Here is an 18,650-nt window from a genome sequence, read left to right on the forward strand (position 1 = left end):
GTGCGAACCACTTGGGAAGAGAAACCGCGGGTCCTCAGAACCGATGTCTTAACCGCCACGCCGTCAAAAGCAGAGACGCTAAATAGGGGTGGCACAGGAGACCTGATCTAGGAGGTCTGGACGATAGGGAAGGTGCAGAGGTAAGTAGTTCAGGAGCCTGACCACGACGACGTACCACACCCGCTGGGACCAGTCTAGGCCACGAGAATGGCGGGAACGCCCTCTGCTGTGAGTTTCTTCAGGACCCCGAAAAGAGAGGAAGGGGAGGAAACAGATAAGGTAGGGCAAAGCCCGACCAAGAAAGAGGAACGCTTGGTTGTGGCGGGACGTGCAGAGGTCCACGCCTGGAGCGCCCCAGAGGTTGCAGATCACTGCAAACACCTCCGGATGTAGGGACCACTCACCTTGGACGGCTGAGGACTGGCTGAGAAAGACCACATCCCAGAAACGCCCAGAATGAAAAGTGCTGAGATGGCCGGAAACCTGAGTTCCGCCCAGAAGGGAATTTCCCAAGAAGCAAGCAAAGAAAGGATTGCCCTAGGCCCCAACATGTTGAAGGGGAAAAGGGCTTCTCGAGGGACCAAGGCCCCAGACCGGCCGGTCCTTGAAAAACACCTCCACAGCCCGACAAACTGGCAGGGAGGAGCAGGAAGGAGCTCCCCCGAAAAAGCAGGGGGGAAACAAAGCCACCATAGAAGGAACCGTCAAGACTGTCGAGTGACAATGGAGACCTGTCCCACCGGAAGAGAATCACCAATTGAAGGGGTTGGTGATGAAACTGGGCAAATGGCACGGCCTCCACGGCCGCCGCTAACCGACCCAGGACATCCATGTAAAAGCGAATGAAAACTGAAGCAGGGTGCCGAAGTCATCGGACTCTTGATAGAGTCAGCCGATTGGTCGGCGGAGTTGAAAGCGGGCAGAGGCCGCGTCGAACTGGAGCCCCAGGAAAGCGGTTGGACTTGTCCCGATTGACCATCCAACCGAAGAGACACAAGGTCTGGAGGTTGAGACTAAGACTCTCCAGGATCTGGGCCCTGGCTGGAGCTCCGATCAGGAGGTCGTCCAAGTAAGGAATCACGGAAGCAACTGTTGTCCGTAAAAGGGACTATCACAGGCGCCAGGACTTTGTTAAAGGTCTGCGGAGAAGTGATCAGCCGAAATGGAGAGCCACAATAGAAAATGACCGTCCGGAACTGCAAAGCGGAGGTACCGCTGATGACCGGAACAATGAGATGTGGAGGCAGGCATCCTTGATGTCCACCGAGGAACGGAAATTCCCCATGAACCAGGGACGCAGCAGCAAACGGAGAGACTCCATTCGGGATGGGAAGCAGCAGATGCTGGCTGAGATACTCGAGAACCAAGATTGTGCGAACAGAAACACTTTTCTTGGGGACCACAAAGAGGTTGGAATAAACCTTGAAGGAACCAGGACAATGAATGTGCATGGTCCAGGCATCCCGGAAGAGTAAGAGGCGACCAACCACCCGAGAAAGGTCGGCGGGTGGTGGCGACCCATGAGATCGAGGAAGGCCTACGGGTGCCTAATGGTGCCGCAAAATGGCCTGAACGGATAGCTGACCTCCAGGAGAGACAGGTCCGGAAGGAGGGAGCCCTCTTCCTGTGAAGGCACCCTTTGTTGGTACCCTTTGGTGGCACCAAAGGTCCGCAGAATCCGAAGGAGGACTTACGACGGAAAGCGGTTCTGTGAGCATTATCCAGAGGTAATAAAGAACTCTTTTTTCCGCCCGATGCCTCCCTTCCTGAAAGCGGCGTCCACATTCCAGGCTTTAAGCCACATGGAGGGATGGTGGCTACCAGGTAGCTTGTGGCAAAGGCAGCACAGTGGCTGCGCATGGAAGCAGAACACAGAAAATCTGCAGCTGCGAAGCATAGGGAGCTAGATTAAATAAATCCTCCAGAGGGATCTTGAAGACTACCCTGGCGGAGATGGGAGACCATACTGAAAGGGCCCTTGACCCCCAGGCTGAAGCAAAAGCAGGAAGATCCTGCTGTCTCAAAGGCAAAGTTTTGCCAAAGTCTCCACCTTCATGTCGGCTGGATCCTTGAAGGCCAAAGGCCAGGTAGGCACCTTAGAGAGGCGGGAGACCGGCAGATCCACAGTTGGAGAGGAGGTCCACCGAGCAATGAGGTCCTTGGCGAAGGGATATTGCGCTTGAACCTTCTATGTTTCCTGAAACTTCTTGTCAGGGTGCCTCCAGGCGGATACCAGCAGGCATAAAATTCAGCGTGAGAGCTGAAGGTCTTGGGTGCCGGTCGGGCATGAAAAAAAGGAGACTTCTGGAGCCAAGTCCGAAGTTCCTGGGTCCTTTAGATGGACGGTGTCTCTTATGGCCAAAACCAATGAGTACACCACATCAGGCATATCCGTGTGGTCCTCTGAGTCGGAGGCCGAATCAGAAACCTCATCCACAAGTTCTCCGGGAGAATGGGAACGAGGTGAGGCAGCCCTGGAGGTTGGGCACGATTAAAGAAAACTTCTAGAGCCACGTCCGAAGTTCCTGGGTCCTCTTGATGGAAGGTGTCTCTTGTGGCCGAGACTAATGAGTGCACCATGTCCGACATATCCGTGTGGTCCTCTGAATCAGAGGCCGAATCGGAAACTTCATCCACAAGTTCTCCAGGTGAATGGGAACGTGTGAGGCGGCCCTGGAAGAGAGGGAGACTCACCAGGTACGCGGGTCTGGAGAGCCAGAGCGGCGACCATGGGAGCGTCCTCTAGGGGACCGACGCTTGCTATAGGGAGGAGTAACGAAGCGATGCTTGTGAGGGGAGCACCTGTGCCTGCCAGAAGACTCGGAGGATGAGTCAGATGAATAACAGAACCATGACGCTGCGAGAGCGGGACCCTCCGGAGGGCCGGGAGGGCCTCTCCAATGCAGTCACCACATAACGGGAGACCTGAGCCAAGTCGGATATAGACTGGGGGAAGGAGAGAACCCAGGCTGGAGGGGCGGCCGAACCCACTGGGTCTGTAGACAACCAGGGTAGAATAGCAGGGGGGTCTGGGGGAGAAGTGGAGCAGGCAGAACAAGTGGTTCAGCAGAACCAGGCATTTTGGAATTACAGCTTTTACAGACAAAATGATGAACTAACGCTCCAGTTGTCTGTGCAGCCCAAGTCTGTGACCCCAGGGCAGCTACTGTGAGGCGAACTCCGTTCTAGTGTAGATAGAGAAGGGAGAAATGCCAGCCAATAGCAAAAGAGGGGCAGGCCAGGAGCAGGGGCACTGCTGATTGTCCCCTGCCTCTCAACGCGGGCACAGCGCTGATTGGAGTCTAATTCGCGGCTCTTAGAAGCCCCAACAGAGGGGGCGGAGCTATAGTGCCCTCAGCTTCTGACAAGAAGGTCAGTAATGGCGCCCACGCCCGCTCCTCTCCCCGAGCGAACATGTCATTCACATATGCGCTCGCGGGGAAGCGAGCGAGCGAGCGAGACGCCGCTGGCAGCAGACTGCTGCCAAAAGCGAAAGTAAGCCGGCGCTTCATGCGCCCGCATAGTAAAAAAACTCTGCGGCTGTCAGCCGCTTAAAGAAACACACACACCACACACACATATCGTTCAGAAAGTGAAATCCAAAAATGCTCCTGCTCACCCCAGCAATAAATATAGAAAAAAAGACCTGTCCAGGCCAGCCCCTGAGAAAAAGTGGGCAAAAAGTGAGGGTCTCCAGAGGTTGCAAGGCTGTTACCTAAGGGAGAAAGGGAATATACTCACCTCAGTCAGAAGAACTTACCTAATGAAGTCTTCTATGAGGTCTTCAGCAGCTTTCTGTCACCTGTATCACGCCAGGCTACCATGTGCGAGCGAGGCGAGCAGGGAATAGGGGGATCCAGACCCATGAGGTACAACCCCAGGCGCTGAATGTTGGCGAGAGGGAGTTGACAGCACATATACGCAATGTCTGTGCTCCCTCAATCGCAATGGGGAGACAGTGAGTCGCAGTTCCTGAATCCCCACCTGAAAAAAGGAAAGAAAAAGGAATTAAAAAAAACTAACACATCCCTAACTAGGAAAATAATAAAACATAAGACCTGGTCTGGAGAATTCCAGACCATGTCCACCTCCTCAGACACTAAGCTAAAACTGATTACCCAGGTGCCTGTGGGTGGGTATACCCTGCTGGGAGGAGCTGACTTCTCTTGTTGCCATAGTGTCGAGCACCCTAGTGACAGCAGCACACACCCATGGTCTGTGTCCCCCAATGGAGCCGATAGAGAAAATATATTTCCAATGGTTAATGCATCACATTCAAGATGATTTACTAGCAATGTGCCTCCGATTTCCTCTTAGTAATATACTGTGTATTGCATACCGTCAGCCTGAACCGCTGCTGCCCTTTTCACCAAGTGATCAGCAAGCTCCATGGCGTCAGCAGGACCAAGGGGGAGATCACGGGAAAGACCAATGACCAGGATACGCATCAAGGTGTCTTCTAAAAGTGGAACTTCAGAGCACAGACGTAGGAAGAAGCTTAGCAGGAAAAGACAAGGCAATAAATGGATGTGAGGAAAAACATGAAAAAGATTGAACAAAAGCATGCATGCCAGGACACAATTTTGTAGTACATTTTACAGTTAGGGTCGTCTCCGCACAAACATTTAGGGTAGTCACACATCGCGTATACACAGTGTGTTTCATGCTGCGCAAATAACGCTGCATATTCTCCTATAAGCAGACACACAGGGCTTCTCCGCCGCAGCCCTGTGTTCGCAGTGAGGTTTGGAGGCGGGCCTGCGTGTCACAGTCAGGTTGGCCCGCTGGCCCCACCTCCAAACCTTAAAGGGGTTCTCCGGTGCTTACACATCTTATCCCCTATCCAAAGGATAGGGGATAAGATGCCTGATCGCGGGAGTCCCGAAGCTGGGGACGCCCGCGATCATGCACGCGGCACCCCGTTTGTAATCAGTCCCCGGAGTGTGTTCGCTTCGGGTCTGATTACGGTCGACCGCAGGGCCGGCGGTGTGTGACGTCACGCCCCCGCCCCCGTGTGAAGTCACGCTCCGCCCCTCAATGCAAGCTTATGGGAGGGGGCGTGACAGCTATCACGCCCCTTCCCGTCGGCTTGCATTGAGGGGCGGAGCGTGACGTCACACGGGGGCGGAGGCGTGACGTCACACGCCGCCGGCCCTGTAGTCGCCCGTAATCAGACCCGAAGCGAACACGCTCCGGGGACCGATTACAAACGGGGCGACGCGTGCATGATCGCGGGCGTCCCCAGCTGCGGGACTCCCGCGATCAGGCATCTTATCCCCTATCCTTTGGATAGGGGATAAGATGTGTAAGCACCGGAGAACCCCTTTAATGCACACACAGGGCCACAGCAGGAAAGCCCTGTGTGTCTGCTTACAGGAGAATATGCAGCATATTTCCAGCCAAGAAGCGGATTTTGCTTCCTGGGGCTGCTGTTACTTCATTCAAGGAGTTGGACCCCCACCAATAGAACAGCGAGCGCATATCCTAACAGTATGTCAATGTTTGTGCCAAGAAATTGACTGCTTTCCTGGTACATTTGAGATCTAGAATACAGAATACATAATAGCATACTTGCGGTCACTTTCTGGTGGCCAGTTGTCCCATTTGTAGTAAGTTTCCGGTTGTTCAGTAAACAGAACTTTGTGTAAGCTGATAAAAAATAAATAGATAAATATAAAAAAAAAAAAATAATAATCAGAAATAAAATGTAGAATTACAGCATCCTTGTCATTAAAGAAAAAAAATAAAAAACCTTTTATATACCTTAGAGCAGTGTTTCCGAACCAGGGTGCCTCCAGGTGTTGCAAAACTAAAGCTTTGGCTGTCCAGGCATGCTGGGAGTTGTAGTTTTGCAAAATCTGGAGGCACCTGGTTGGGAAACACTGCCCTTGAGACATGCTAAAAGTTTTAATCAGTTTGGGTCTCAGTGGTGACCCCCAACAATCAGAAGAATGAGTGAAGAGAAGCTGCGGCTTGTAACGCTCTGTTCATTAAGTCTATTGGGACGTCTAGACACACTGGAGGAGATCACTGCAAGCCGGCAATTGAGGAGTATGCTTCTCGCTTGTTATTCTTATCAGTGGGGTTCTTTGCACAAAGACCCTAAACGATCATGTCAAGAGTATTTTTAAATGACAACAACACTTTATGAATTTGCAGAAGGTTGTAAGATGTAAACATTTGCTGCTACGTAACTATATATACAATTTAATGCAAGACTGTTTTCAGGAAACTGATAATCTATACAGTTAGGGATAATTCAAGACTAGAACACTGATGAACAACCCTTACGATAGGCTTTCAATGTTATAGAAGTTTTAAATTGCAGGGGGTCTGACCGCTGGGATCCCCGCGATCTCCCGCAATGTAAAATCTATAACTGGGGCCCATTAATAGCACTGGTCTCCTCTTATGGAAATGAGACAAGATGGCCACCCTCTGCCCTATAGCCGTGTTTTCCAACCAGGGTGTCTCAAGCTGTTACAAAACTATAACTCCCAAAGACTATTCAGGCATGCTGGGAGTTGTAGTTTTGCAACAGCTGGAGGCCTCCTGGTTGGGAAACAGTGCCCTATAGTTACACACCAAAGGTCATTACCTCTGCAACGGTCATCTATCAAACCGAAATGGCCTACAAAGATTTCACTGGGCACAGTGCAATGCTTTATTTCTCCTGTGGTGGCGCTGCAGTACAAGTGAACACGTGGACTTCAAGCAAACAAACCAAATTCGAAGTAAAATGGTTTGCCCAGAGTAGACATTGACTTAAAATCACAGAAAGAAAAAAAAATATAAGGCAATACCAGTGTACATATTCTTTAGGAGAAAGCTTGCTGATCGATGGCACCACTGTGTGAAGCCACCATACCGCATCCCGCTGAATTGCTGCAATCTGGTTCTGAAATGATCGCAGGACCTCCAAACCTATTAATAGATATTAGAATATCACTAAACAAATAAAAAGTGTGAATGATAAACACACACAGAGCAGAAGATATATGTACTATACTTATTATTGTACTAAGGTATTTGGGGGCTTACTCTTTTTCTCTCCTTTGTCCCATGCAACGCCAGCTTCTTTGACTTGAACAGTAATCCCCAGCATCATGGACACAGCGAGCAGATCAGTTATATGGATTACAAAGCGTTCCTGGAAGAAAGTGAACTTCAGTACAGCATTACGGTCATAGACACCATCTGAACTAACATCCGTCTTCTCTACAGTTTTGGGACAGGTATATGCAATTGATATGTCAAAGAACTGGCCTATCATATTAAAAAAGAAAATATAAAGTGTACCAGTCATGAAAAAAACTTTTGATATGATTCAGATACATATCAAAAGTTTTTATCGGTTTTGGTATTCAGACCCCAACTGATCACGAGAACAAGACAGAAAAACACGCTTAACACGCTTAGTTCTCTACATTAGGCTGGGTTCACACTACCTTTGTAGTGTACGGTACCAGATCCGGTTGGGAGGAGCGAAAAATGGCCACTCCCGTACCCCAGCCGGATCGGGCCGGAACCCCATTCATTTCAATGAGCCGACCGGAGTCAAATGCTGATTTCTGCCTCATATACGGTATTCCCACCGGACCAGAAACAGCGGTATTCCACGGTTTTAGGTCCGGTTAGAGTACCGTATACGGGGCAAAAATTTGCCAACCTGAGTCAGCATTTGACTCAGGTCGGCTCATTGAAATTAATGGGGTTCTGGCCGGATCAGGGTGGGGTAAGGGAGCGGCCATTTTTCGCTCCTCCCAACCGGATCTGGCACCGTACACTACAAACTTAGTGTGAACCTGCCCTAATCTGCAATTTCTATTTACTATTTTTTTTTTTTTTTAAATAGTCCTGAAACCTTGCAGCTTCCATTCTGTCCAATAGGCCTACAACTAAGCTGACAATTCCTGTTCTGTGAAGATCATGTTCCAGCACTCTCCTCCTTATCACAAAAAGGATTAAAGTGAAAGGTGAAAAGGTGACACCAGTCTAAAGATAACAGAGAAACAAACAAATGCTACTGCTCACAGATCACCCTCCCCCTCCCTTAGAATGACCTGTGCAAAGGTCACAGAAAGCCAAGATACCTATACCATTTATGTCAATGGGACAGCTTTAGTCTATTGTTGTCTGTGTCCATGGGTCTTGCAGTAAAGCATTTCTCTAACTTAGCATTTTTTTCAAACAGGGTGCCTCCAGCTGTTGCAAAACTATAACTCCCAGAATGCACGGACAGCCTTTGGCTGTCCGGACATGCTGGGAGTTGTAGTTTTGCAACAGCTGGAGGCACCCTGGTTGAAAAAAGGAGATTTTTTAACACTTACCGTAAAATCTCTTTTTCGAAGGATCCATTGGGGGACACAGACAGTGGGTGTATCTTGCTGTCTCTAGGAGGTGCGACACTATGGTGATACAAAAAAAGTCAGCTCCTCCCAGCAGGATACACCCGCCTTCAGGCTCTGAGCTAGTCAGTTTAAGTTCCAGAGCAATAGGAGGAGACCAATAGGTCAAGGAAAAACCCAAAACTGTCCGAGAACCAGAAGAAAAAACATAACTGAACACACCCTCGGACAGAGAACCAAAGGAAATAACCAAAAAGGGTGGGAGCTGTGTCCCCCAATGGATCCTTCGAGAAAGAGATTTTACGGTAAGTGTTAAAAAATCTCCTTTTCTCTATCGGCTCCATTGGGGGACACAGACCGTGGGACGTACCAAAGCCGTCCCTTGGGTGGGCAGATAAGCAGTCAGGCAGACGGCCGATCCACTGCCGACTGCAACACCTTACGCCCCAGGTTAGCATCAGCCGATGCGAAAGTATGAACCAGGTAAAACCTCGAGAAAGTGTGCAAAGACGACCAGGTAGCCACATTGCAAATCTGCAAGGCCGAGGCTCTATTCTGGAGAGCCCAGGATGCCCCAACAGAACGTGTGGAATGAGCCAAAACCCTGAAAGGAGGAATCTTCCCCTTACAGCGATAGGCCTCCGAAATGGCGGACCGAATCCACCTGGAAATGGTGGCCTTGGAAGCAGGTTGTCCCTTGCGACGACCTTCTGTAAGGACGAAAAAGGAATCACACTGACGAAACGAAGAACTGATGGAGAGATAAGACCGAACAGCCCGAACCACGTCCAGCTTGTGCAGTAAGCGTTCCCTAGGGTGAGAAGGAGCCGGGCAAAATGATGGGAAAGACAATATCCTCATTGAGATGAAAGGCCGAGACCACCTTAGGTAAAAAGGAAGGGTCTGGCCGGAAAACAACCTTGTCCTGGTGGATCACCAGAAACTGAGAACGGCAGGAAAGGGCTGCCAATTCAGACACCCTCCGGATGGAGGTGATAGCCACCAGAAACGCCACGTTCCAAGAAAGGAGGCGGAGAGACACCTCTCTAAGGGGCTCAAAAGGTGCACCCTGGAGGGCACCCAGAACCAAATTTAAGTCCCAAGGAGGAGAGGGTGACCGATAAGGAGGAACAGTGTGCACCACTCCTTGCAGGAAGGTCCGGACATGAGGATTAGAAGCCAGGGGCCGCTGGAAAAGAAAAGAAAGGGCCGAAACCTGACCCTTAAGGGAACTGAGAGACAACCCCAGTTCCAACCCTGACTGCAAAAAGGAGAGAAGATGGGGAACAGAGAAGGTCACTGGGGAGAAGCCCTGTGCTTCACACCAACGAAAATAAGACCTCCAAGTACGGTGGTAAATCCGTGCGGAGGAGGGCTTACGAGCATTGAGCATGGTGCAGCGACTGTAAATTGGGGTGGCAAAGAGGACCCTGAGAGAGCAGGTCCGGACGGAGCGGAAGGCGCAGTGGAGTGTCATCCAGGAGCCTGACGACGTCGGCGTACCATGACCTTCGGGGCCAATCTGGAGCTACCAGAATGGCGGGGACGTCCTCTGCCTTGAGCTTCCTCAGCACCCTGGGAAGGAGCGGAAGAGAAGGGAACAGATAGGGTAGGGCAAACCCCGCCCAAGGAATCACTAGGGCGTCCACGGCCAGAGCCTGAGGGTCCCGGGACTTTGAAACAAACGGAAGGATCTTCCGATTGTGCCGGGACGCGAAGAGGTCCACGTCTGGAAAGCCCCAGAGGTCGCAGAGTTGCGCGAAGACCTCTGAATGTAGAGACCACTCGCCGGGGTCAGGTGAGGACCGACTGAGGAAGTCCGCTTCCCAGTTGAGAACCCCCGGGATGTGAATCGCCGAAATGGCAGGAACCTTGCTCTCCGCCCAGGAGAGAATCTTGGTCACCTCGGCCATGGCTGCCGAGCTGCGAGTGCCGCCCTGACAATTTATGTACGCCACGGCCGTGGAATTGTCCTACTGAACGCGGACAGGACGGGACTGAAGATGGGACTCCCAATGAAGCAGACAAAGAAGAATCGCCCGTAATTGCAATATGTTTATCGGAAGAAGGGTCTCCTGGGGAGACCAGAGTCCCTGAACCGTCCAATCCCTGAACACACCGCCCCAGTCCGACAGGCTGGCATCCATTGTAACAACCTGCCAGTGAAGGGGAAGAAACGACCGCCCTAGGAGAAGAAGGGGGGGAGCGGAGCCACGGGAGCAGAGACTGACGGACCCTGCGAGGGAGAACAATCTGACGATCGAGGGACAGAGGAGACCTGTTCCATCGGGAGAGAATCGCTAGTTGAAGGGGGCGGTAATGAAACTGGGCAAAAGGTACGGCCGCCATAGTTGCCACCATCCGACCCAGGACTTCCATATAAGTGCGGATGGAGACTGATACCTGGGTCCGAAGGGAGCGGACCCCCGACCGGAGCGCCAGACGCTTGTCCGTCGGAAGACGAATTCGGGCAGAGGCCGTGTCGAAGTGAAGTCCCAGGAAGGTTAGAGACTGGGTAGGACGGAGGACTGACTTGTCCCAGTTGACCATCCACCCGGAGCGAGTCAGAGTGTGGAGAGTGACGTCCAGATTCTCCAGAGTCTGGGCCCTGGTTGGAGCCTTGATGAGCAGGTCGTCCAGATAGGGTACCACCGAGATTCCCCTCGACCATAACAGGCCCATCACCGGCGCAAGGACCTTTGCAAGACCCGAGGAGCCGTGGCTAGACCGAAGGGGAGGGCTACAAATTGAAAGTGCCCCTCCGGAAACGCAAAGCGGAGGTACCGATGATGGCCCGGAAATATTGGCACATGGAGGTAGGCATCCTTGATGTCCACCGATGAAAGAAACTCCCCTTGCTCCAGGGACGCCACCACCGAACGGAGAGATTCCATTCGGAAGTGGCGGATGAGAAGATGACGGTTGAGACGCTTGAGGTTCAAAATTGGGCGCACAGAACAGTCCTTCTTGGGGACCATAAAAAGATTTGAATAGAAATCCCGAAACCGTTCCCCTGGAGGAACAGGAACAATAACCCCCTGGAGAAGCAGAGACTGGAGAGCCGCTCGAAACTGCTTCGCCAGAGGAGGAGACCGGGGGGCCAGGGAGCGAAAAAAGCGATCCCTCGGAAGGGATGCAAATTCGATCCGGTAACCGTTTGACACCAAGACCCAAGAGTCTTGAATGTGAGAGGTCCAAATGTCTCGAAAAAGCAAGAGACGACCTCCCACCCGAGAAGAAACCGCGGGTGGGGGCCTCACTTCATGCAGAAGTTGCCTAATTTGGGCGCAAAACGGCCGGACCGGTTGGAGTCCGACTTCCAAGACAGGCGAGCCCGGAGCGAGGGAGCCTTCTTGTCCCGCGAGGGCGCCTGCCCGGACCCCTTGTTGGAGCCAGAGGTCCGAAAGGACCGAAAGGAGAAGGACCTCCTTTGGGAAGTAGGGCGAGTCTTGGTTTGAGGTAACAAGGAACTCTTACCTCCCCGTTGCCTCGGAGATAATCTCATCAAGGCGTTTGCCAAAAAGATGGCCACCCGTAAAGGGAAGCTCAGTCAGAGACCTTTTGGAAGCGGCATCCGCATTCCAAGCTTTAAGCTTACACCCACTGTCTGTGTCCCCCAATGGAGCCTACTGAGAAACACTGCTCTAACTGCTGTTAAAGAACAGCTTAGAAAAAATGAATGGCCCATAATAAATTCCCCCAAAAAATTAATAAAATAAATAAAAATTACAATCAGAAAAAGAAAGGCTAGAAAATAATTTTTTTAATATCTAGCTCTATTCAGGAAATGCATTCCCTTTAGAAAGTATCCTATTTAACTAAAAGTTTTATTAAACTAATACAAAATGCGATGCAATAAACAGAGCTCAGGAATGACATCAATAGATCAGCCAGACAGTAATCTGATCAATGAACTAAAGCACACAGCTTGCCCTCTGTATGGTAATGTGGTGTATTATATTCTTTGCTGTCAGGATCTGCCAATTTAACCCTATGAGGTCTGCCTGTGAACTCAGCTGATGAAGTACTGACAGCATCAAGTGCCAACTGTACTGGTGTTACATCTCAGATCCTTTGCCAAACCAGTCTCCTCGGGAACGAGGACTGTGCTGCATGACTGCTCACATGTTTGATACCCACACACATGTGCAAACTTGGACAATAGGAAAACCCCTTTATAATGTATGACACTGCTAAATAATTATATGTGGATATATTGTCTTCTGTACAACTACATAATGTATTATACTATACATTAAACATATGGATTACCTTAAACTCCATTTCAGTGTACGGAGCCTCCTTCCTCTCTTGCATTAGTCCCAGGCAGAACGCCTGGAAATTTATCTCATGTTTCGTCTGTTTGATGATTTCTCGCAGCAGAGCACGTGAGGCCCGGAGATAATCCTCTTTGTTGGTAAGTAAGTCTTGGAAAACCATAGCCAGAAACTGAGAGGGAAAAACAAAGTCAGTGGACATTTATTGTGGTGAAAGTTACAAACTGAAATCAAAGCACATGTCACAAGGATCGACAGGCACTACATGAGAACTAACCCATCTGAGAACATGCCGAGTATTGGAGAACAGGTGTAATTTCTGGGGTGCCGATACGTGGCATATGTTGATCATAGTAACATCTTATAAGCATTCATTCTTATGAATGCTTACAAACTGAAACCATTGATCTAAAATAGTTGGGGCCTAGTCGGGCATGTAAGCCATTCTGTACCACAGTGACATGTCCAGCTACCCTGAGAGCTTCTCAACATGTGTTGTAATAGTGCCCAGTGGGCCTCTTACCTGTGCCCACATGCCTTAGCTTTCCTAATGGCTGGGGAAACCACGAAGAAACAGAAATCAGTGACGTGATTGGGAAACAAGGACCAAAAATATGGCACTGGCAGACTGCTCTTGGCAGTGTGTTCAAGCAGGTAGCTTGCAGCAGGAAACACTTCTAAGCTGGCAGGATTCTATAGAACTGCTGGGCGGCCAAAAGATCATTATGTCAGTGCTCTACCTGCACTTGTGCCACTAAGTTGGGAGAATGAAGAGTTGCCAGATGATTGCGATAAGATGGAAAGAGATCAGCTGCTCCCATAGCGGAGAAGGTTAGGTACCTGGGGCTGCCGACCAAGCACAGGCTGAAACAAAATCTACTCTACAGGCTGTCTCCCAGGGTCAATTGGTCATAACACAGTAACACTGAACCCCGCTTCCCTTTTTTCTGAAGCGGGCTCCTTACAGGTGGAAATTACTTCTCTGCACCAAGATCAGCTACAAGACGACAAAAGCTTAATATAGGGTGGAGGATAAATTAGCTCCTATAGCTAAGGACTCTTGTAAACATGATAAGCTCCTTGTCACTTTGCTTTTATAGGTGGAACACTTGGAAAACAGAGACGCAATGCCATAGAAAAACATCACACTGGTTCTGCCGCTGGATATGGACTTTAGGCAGCTATGAGCTGCGGACAGCGCAGGGAGCGAGGAGAAAGGTGCCTTACTGAGGTATTTAGTAGGCAAATTGGTAACGAATATAATTTAGAAAAGTTGTAGGGTTCTGCACAATTTTTCATATACAGGTGGAGTTGCGCTTTAATCCTAATGTAGCGTGACTCGGGCTACTCACATCTGTTCTGTGTCTTATTGTTGTTTGATGTTTCAGGCCTGGAGGACTGGTGCCCCCACCTGCTTACAACCTCAGAGCAGGCCCTATGAGTTATGTTTTTTTTTTTGTTTTTGTCTTTTTATTACCTTTTGTACCTTCTTCTTTACAAGCCCTGTTTCAATTAACAAAAGGCTCCATTTGTTTTGTTGGATGAGTTTTGAAACATTTCATAAAAATCATCAGATTTTAAAAAAAAATTAATCTAAATAGTTGCTAGGGCAACTTCCCACTTTTTTCATACAACAGATCCTTGGGGTTTTGCAAATGACGCTGTTACCTTTGGTGCTTGCTCAGAGCTGTGCTGCAGCACAGTGTACAAGACTTGCATGTTGTTTGGGTTTCTGGCATTCGAGAGTTCATTAAAAATCACAAACTTCACCATCGTGCCAAGATTATCTCTGTGTGCATTCAGAAGCTCCCTGTGTTAAGGGAAAAAAATAAAGCAAAGCAAATCACTTCTACTGCTTAAAAGAAACTGCAGAATACAAGGTGACAGATCGGCCATCAATATAAATCATATAACAAAGTTACAAGAAATAATCACAAAACACTCAGGCTTTGTTAAGCATGTCAATAGCAGGACTTCAATGTTTCCCCATAGGAAAAAAGTTACCTTAGTACAGTAATGCTGAGATTATACTGTGATAGGGTGAAGTATAACAAAGTTTCATAGAACATATACATACAAAAAAAAATAGGTAAACATTCTTGAGAAAATGCAACATTTTCATGCAGCACACATTCACAAGAAAGTCAATACAGATGAGTATTATCCCAACACAAGCCTCACATTCAGAACTTGCAGACAGCGAGATTCGTTCTGGATCCGACTTACCGCACAGACAGCATGTAATGGTTGAGGAGAACTTTGGGCTTAAGGCGGATTTTAATCAGGTTGGAAATAACCTCCATGTCATCAGACCCGTGTGTGTTACAGTTCATGCAGACAGACATAAGCAGATCCTGGGCCGGCCGAGTCAGCTGGTTGTTTGTAACAGGACAGGAGAGAAACAGGTTACCAGTTTTAGAGGGAAGAATTGTGTAAAGAGAATCACATGTGACATCAATCAATACTAATGCATTTGACATATTTAATAGAGATGAGCGAACTTACAGTAAATTCGATTCGTCACGTCGTGTTGGAATACTGCTCTGCAGCTCAGTCTCCGAAGGGATGGGATCATGTTCTGCTTGAGTATGTCACAGTACATGTTGGCATTAGAGATGAGCGAACTTACAGTAAATTCGATTCGTCACGAACTTCTCGGCTCGGCAGTTGATGACTTTTCCAGCATAAATTAGTTCAGCTTTCAGGTGCTCCGATTGGCTGGAAAAGGTGGATACAGTCCTAGGAGACTCTTTCCTAGGAATGTATCCACCTTTTCCAGCCCACCGGAGCACCTGAAGGCTGAACTAATTTACGCAGGATAAGTCATCAACTGCCGAGCCGAGAAGTTCGTGACAAATCGAATTTACTGTAAGTTCGCTCATCTCTAATATTTAACTTCAATTAAATAATAAGATTATTTTCTTCTACACAAAAAACCACTATGTGAAATTCTCGGCTACATAGCTCAATGCCTTACACACCTCTATCGAGCTTTATATGCCATACACTGTTTGAATGCATTTTGCTACACATTGTGGCCTATAGGTACTGTACATCATTATATGCAGAAAAGAGAAATACAGAAAAAGTTATACATAGCTGAGCATGTATGTCTGCAGCTTAAACTAGTGGAAAGTTACCATCACTATACTAAGGCAGGAAATCTGCTCCTCAGGAAAGGCCAAACTTTTTCAGTAAGAGTTCGGCTCTGTGCATGCTGCATTTTAGTCCTCCATCTTAACTATATGCTGGGAAAAGCTTCTGATGTATACACCACATTTTTTGTTTACAATTGGATTAAATGGTTGAAGTTTGCATAGACTGGTGTATTCCATTAGGAAACGTAAGTTAGGTGAATTCCAGAGAACTAGAGACGGGTACATGTTAAGAAAGAAGAAATCGCCACAGTTATTTATGATCATAAAGCCTCTTCCCTTTGCTTGGCTCTGTGACAGTGTATATCAGGTCTCAATTTCCTAAATGATTTGGTACTTATTTCCTCCAAAACTTCTTGTTAAAGATACAGTGAAAAACCCACAAACACTATTTTCCTACTTCAATGTAGAAGGCAAAAAAAAAAAAAAAATAATAAAATAAAATAAAAAAAAAAGGCCAGCCCCGCGGCCAAACACCAAAATCTACACCACCACTGGTGTAACCTACTAAAAAGTAATAATGAAAAAAAGTTATAATTTTCAAGTTGTTTATAACAGATCAAAACATCTGCCAGCTTTGGTAGTTTACTGTAATATGTAAGAGGTCTCACTCAATCATACAATTAGAAGCTGTGGGCATACCTTTGGGTTCTGCAGCCACATCTCCAGTCTCTGCACTGCCATGAGTCGCACTTCTTTATAACCACAAGTAGCAGTAAGCAACCGCAGGAGATTTCTAGAGACATTATCCATGGGCTGCCGGCGATTCAACTGGTCTCTTAACATATCTAGGACATATTCCTCCACACCTTCAGCCAGCTCTTCATACCTAGGGGAACACGAAGATGTGAGAAGGGTATCTGCACCGAGAATAAAGACAGAAAAAAGACAAATTGCTCTACATGCCCACTGCCATTAGCAATACATTTTGAACATTGGAGTAGGGTCAAAATACAAATGCCTACTTCTTGTTCCTCTAAGCAAACCTACAGGAGTCTGTAAAATAGCAAAGAGAAGAATCACCAGCAATGTGGGTACAACTCTGTACTGTGAGACATTATGCTGAAAACAGATTTTACGTTATCAAAAAGTGATGGCATATTGCAAGGATATGAGAATGAAAAGACCGCAGCATAGATTCAGCATTGCATCCCCTTTCTCTGCACTGTGTTGCTCCTATATACCTGACTGTGCAGGGAAATGCATCTAGACCCATTCAACTGAAGACAGCTATTCTGCTTTCCCCCTGCACAGCAAATGGATTAGACTAGGCCATTGTTTCCCAACCAGGGGGCCTCTAGCTGTTGCAAAACTACAATTCCCAGCATGCCCGGACAGCCAAAGGCTGTCCGGGCATGCTGGGAGTTGTACTTTTGCAACAGCTGGAGACACCCCAGTTGGGAAACAATGGACTAGGCCATAGCATTGAATTGGAGGAGGTCAGCCTATCATATATATATATATATATATATATATATATATATAATAACATGGCATCACTTTAGAAGATTTAAAAACCCATCAAAACAAAAAAATGTAGAAGTTTTTCAATGGCAGACAAGATGCGCAGTAAGAGATGACATACCGTGGCATTAGCTGTCCTTCCTGCTCGGGGCTCATCTTTTCTTCAGCAATAAGCAGCTCTGTTTGACTGTCTTCCTCCTCTGTCAAAGAAGGGTGAGGACTGTTGCCTAAAAATACAATATTCTGCTTTTATTATTCAGTAGATTTTCATACTCAGTAGGAAAGTCTAACAGAAATGAAAGAGTTAGCCAAAGTCAATCAGTATCAAAAGGATACAATCCGTACCAGCACTGAGGTCTCCAGCTATTCGACCAGCTTCTCCTTGTAATGCCATGTTCTTTGGGGGCATTTTTGTGCAGAATGCAGTCTGGATGTTGTCCACAAATGTTTTGCAGTGAGGGCTGTCAACCCAAATCCTTTCTCCTAAAGAGTCTTCTATATATACCTAAAAAAAAAAAAAATAGATAACTAGGTAAATTATCATAAAAATGTGCTAAGAAAAAAAGAAAGCAGCAATTTGTGTGCACAATGGACATTCAGCCATTATATTCTGTGTTGCACCGTGAGCTATGCTGCTACCATTACGCCAATTTACTTCTATGGTAGTTACAAAAACATTGTAAAACATCCCATTCGCATGTGGATGTGGTATGGATACTTCCATCATCGCAATATTCATTGGGGTTGCAAAATTAACTGCGGAAAATATGCAGCAAAATACATACGTGAACCTATGACTGGCTTTAAAAAATAAAATAAAAAATACACTTTTGACGTGACACAAACTCGTCAAAAGTTTTGATCGGTCGGGGTCTCAACGATGAGATATAGCAAGGAGAAGCATGCATCTGATTGAGTGGCCAGCTGAGTAATTAAGTGTGTTGCCACACGCTACTCCACCCTATATGACTGATTGAAACTTGACATATCTATGGAACTTAGGAAGAAATTTTCTCCATGAAATGAAGAATGTCTTCCTTTTTTTTTTTCAGCTACACAAACTATGTCATTTTACTGTATATGAAAGCTTCTTACATTCAATTTTATTTTTACGAGCAAAGGACTTTTCTGAGCATCAATTCCTGTTTTTCCTGATCCCGTTTAATGCACATATGCAATTATTTCTATCCACAGTTCTATATAAAAGGGGCATGGCAGCATTTTAAAATTCACGAGTGCTGTACTTGTGTATCACCAACACTCCAATAGAGGTGCATGGCACGGCATGTCGACGCCAGGCCATGCACGATAAGGGCCAGCGTGCCATTCAGTAGATTGCAGGGGCTCCCAGCGGTCCTACCCCCTGCGATCAGACACTTCTCATATTCTGTGGATAGGGGATAAGT

At 47.7% G+C, this 18,650-nt stretch overlaps 1 protein-coding gene across 3 annotated transcripts in view; it reads right to left on the reverse strand.

Annotated features, from left to right (window-relative positions):
• The window catches only part of INTS1 (integrator complex subunit 1), a 108,214-nt gene that overhangs the window by 74,827 nt on the left and 14,737 nt on the right, over positions 1–18,650 (reverse strand). For all 3 annotated transcript variants that reach the window (XM_056536856.1, XM_056536857.1, XM_056536858.1), the window contains exons 7-16: positions 17,590–17,749; positions 17,366–17,471; positions 16,423–16,609; positions 14,852–14,997; positions 14,294–14,435; positions 12,621–12,797; positions 7,042–7,150; positions 6,804–6,924; positions 5,572–5,649; positions 4,340–4,497 (exon numbers count right to left, since the gene is read on the reverse strand). In XM_056536856.1, the coding sequence (XP_056392831.1) occupies positions 4,340–4,497; positions 5,572–5,649; positions 6,804–6,924; positions 7,042–7,150; positions 12,621–12,797; positions 14,294–14,435; positions 14,852–14,997; positions 16,423–16,609; positions 17,366–17,471; positions 17,590–17,749 (1,384 nt within the window). The remainder of the gene's footprint in view (positions 1–4,339; positions 4,498–5,571; positions 5,650–6,803; positions 6,925–7,041; positions 7,151–12,620; positions 12,798–14,293; positions 14,436–14,851; positions 14,998–16,422; positions 16,610–17,365; positions 17,472–17,589; positions 17,750–18,650) is intronic.

This window comes from Hyla sarda, chromosome 8, assembly GCF_029499605.1.
Source record: "Hyla sarda isolate aHylSar1 chromosome 8, aHylSar1.hap1, whole genome shotgun sequence".
In the NCBI taxonomy this organism is placed as follows: Eukaryota; Metazoa; Chordata; class Amphibia; order Anura; family Hylidae; genus Hyla; species Hyla sarda.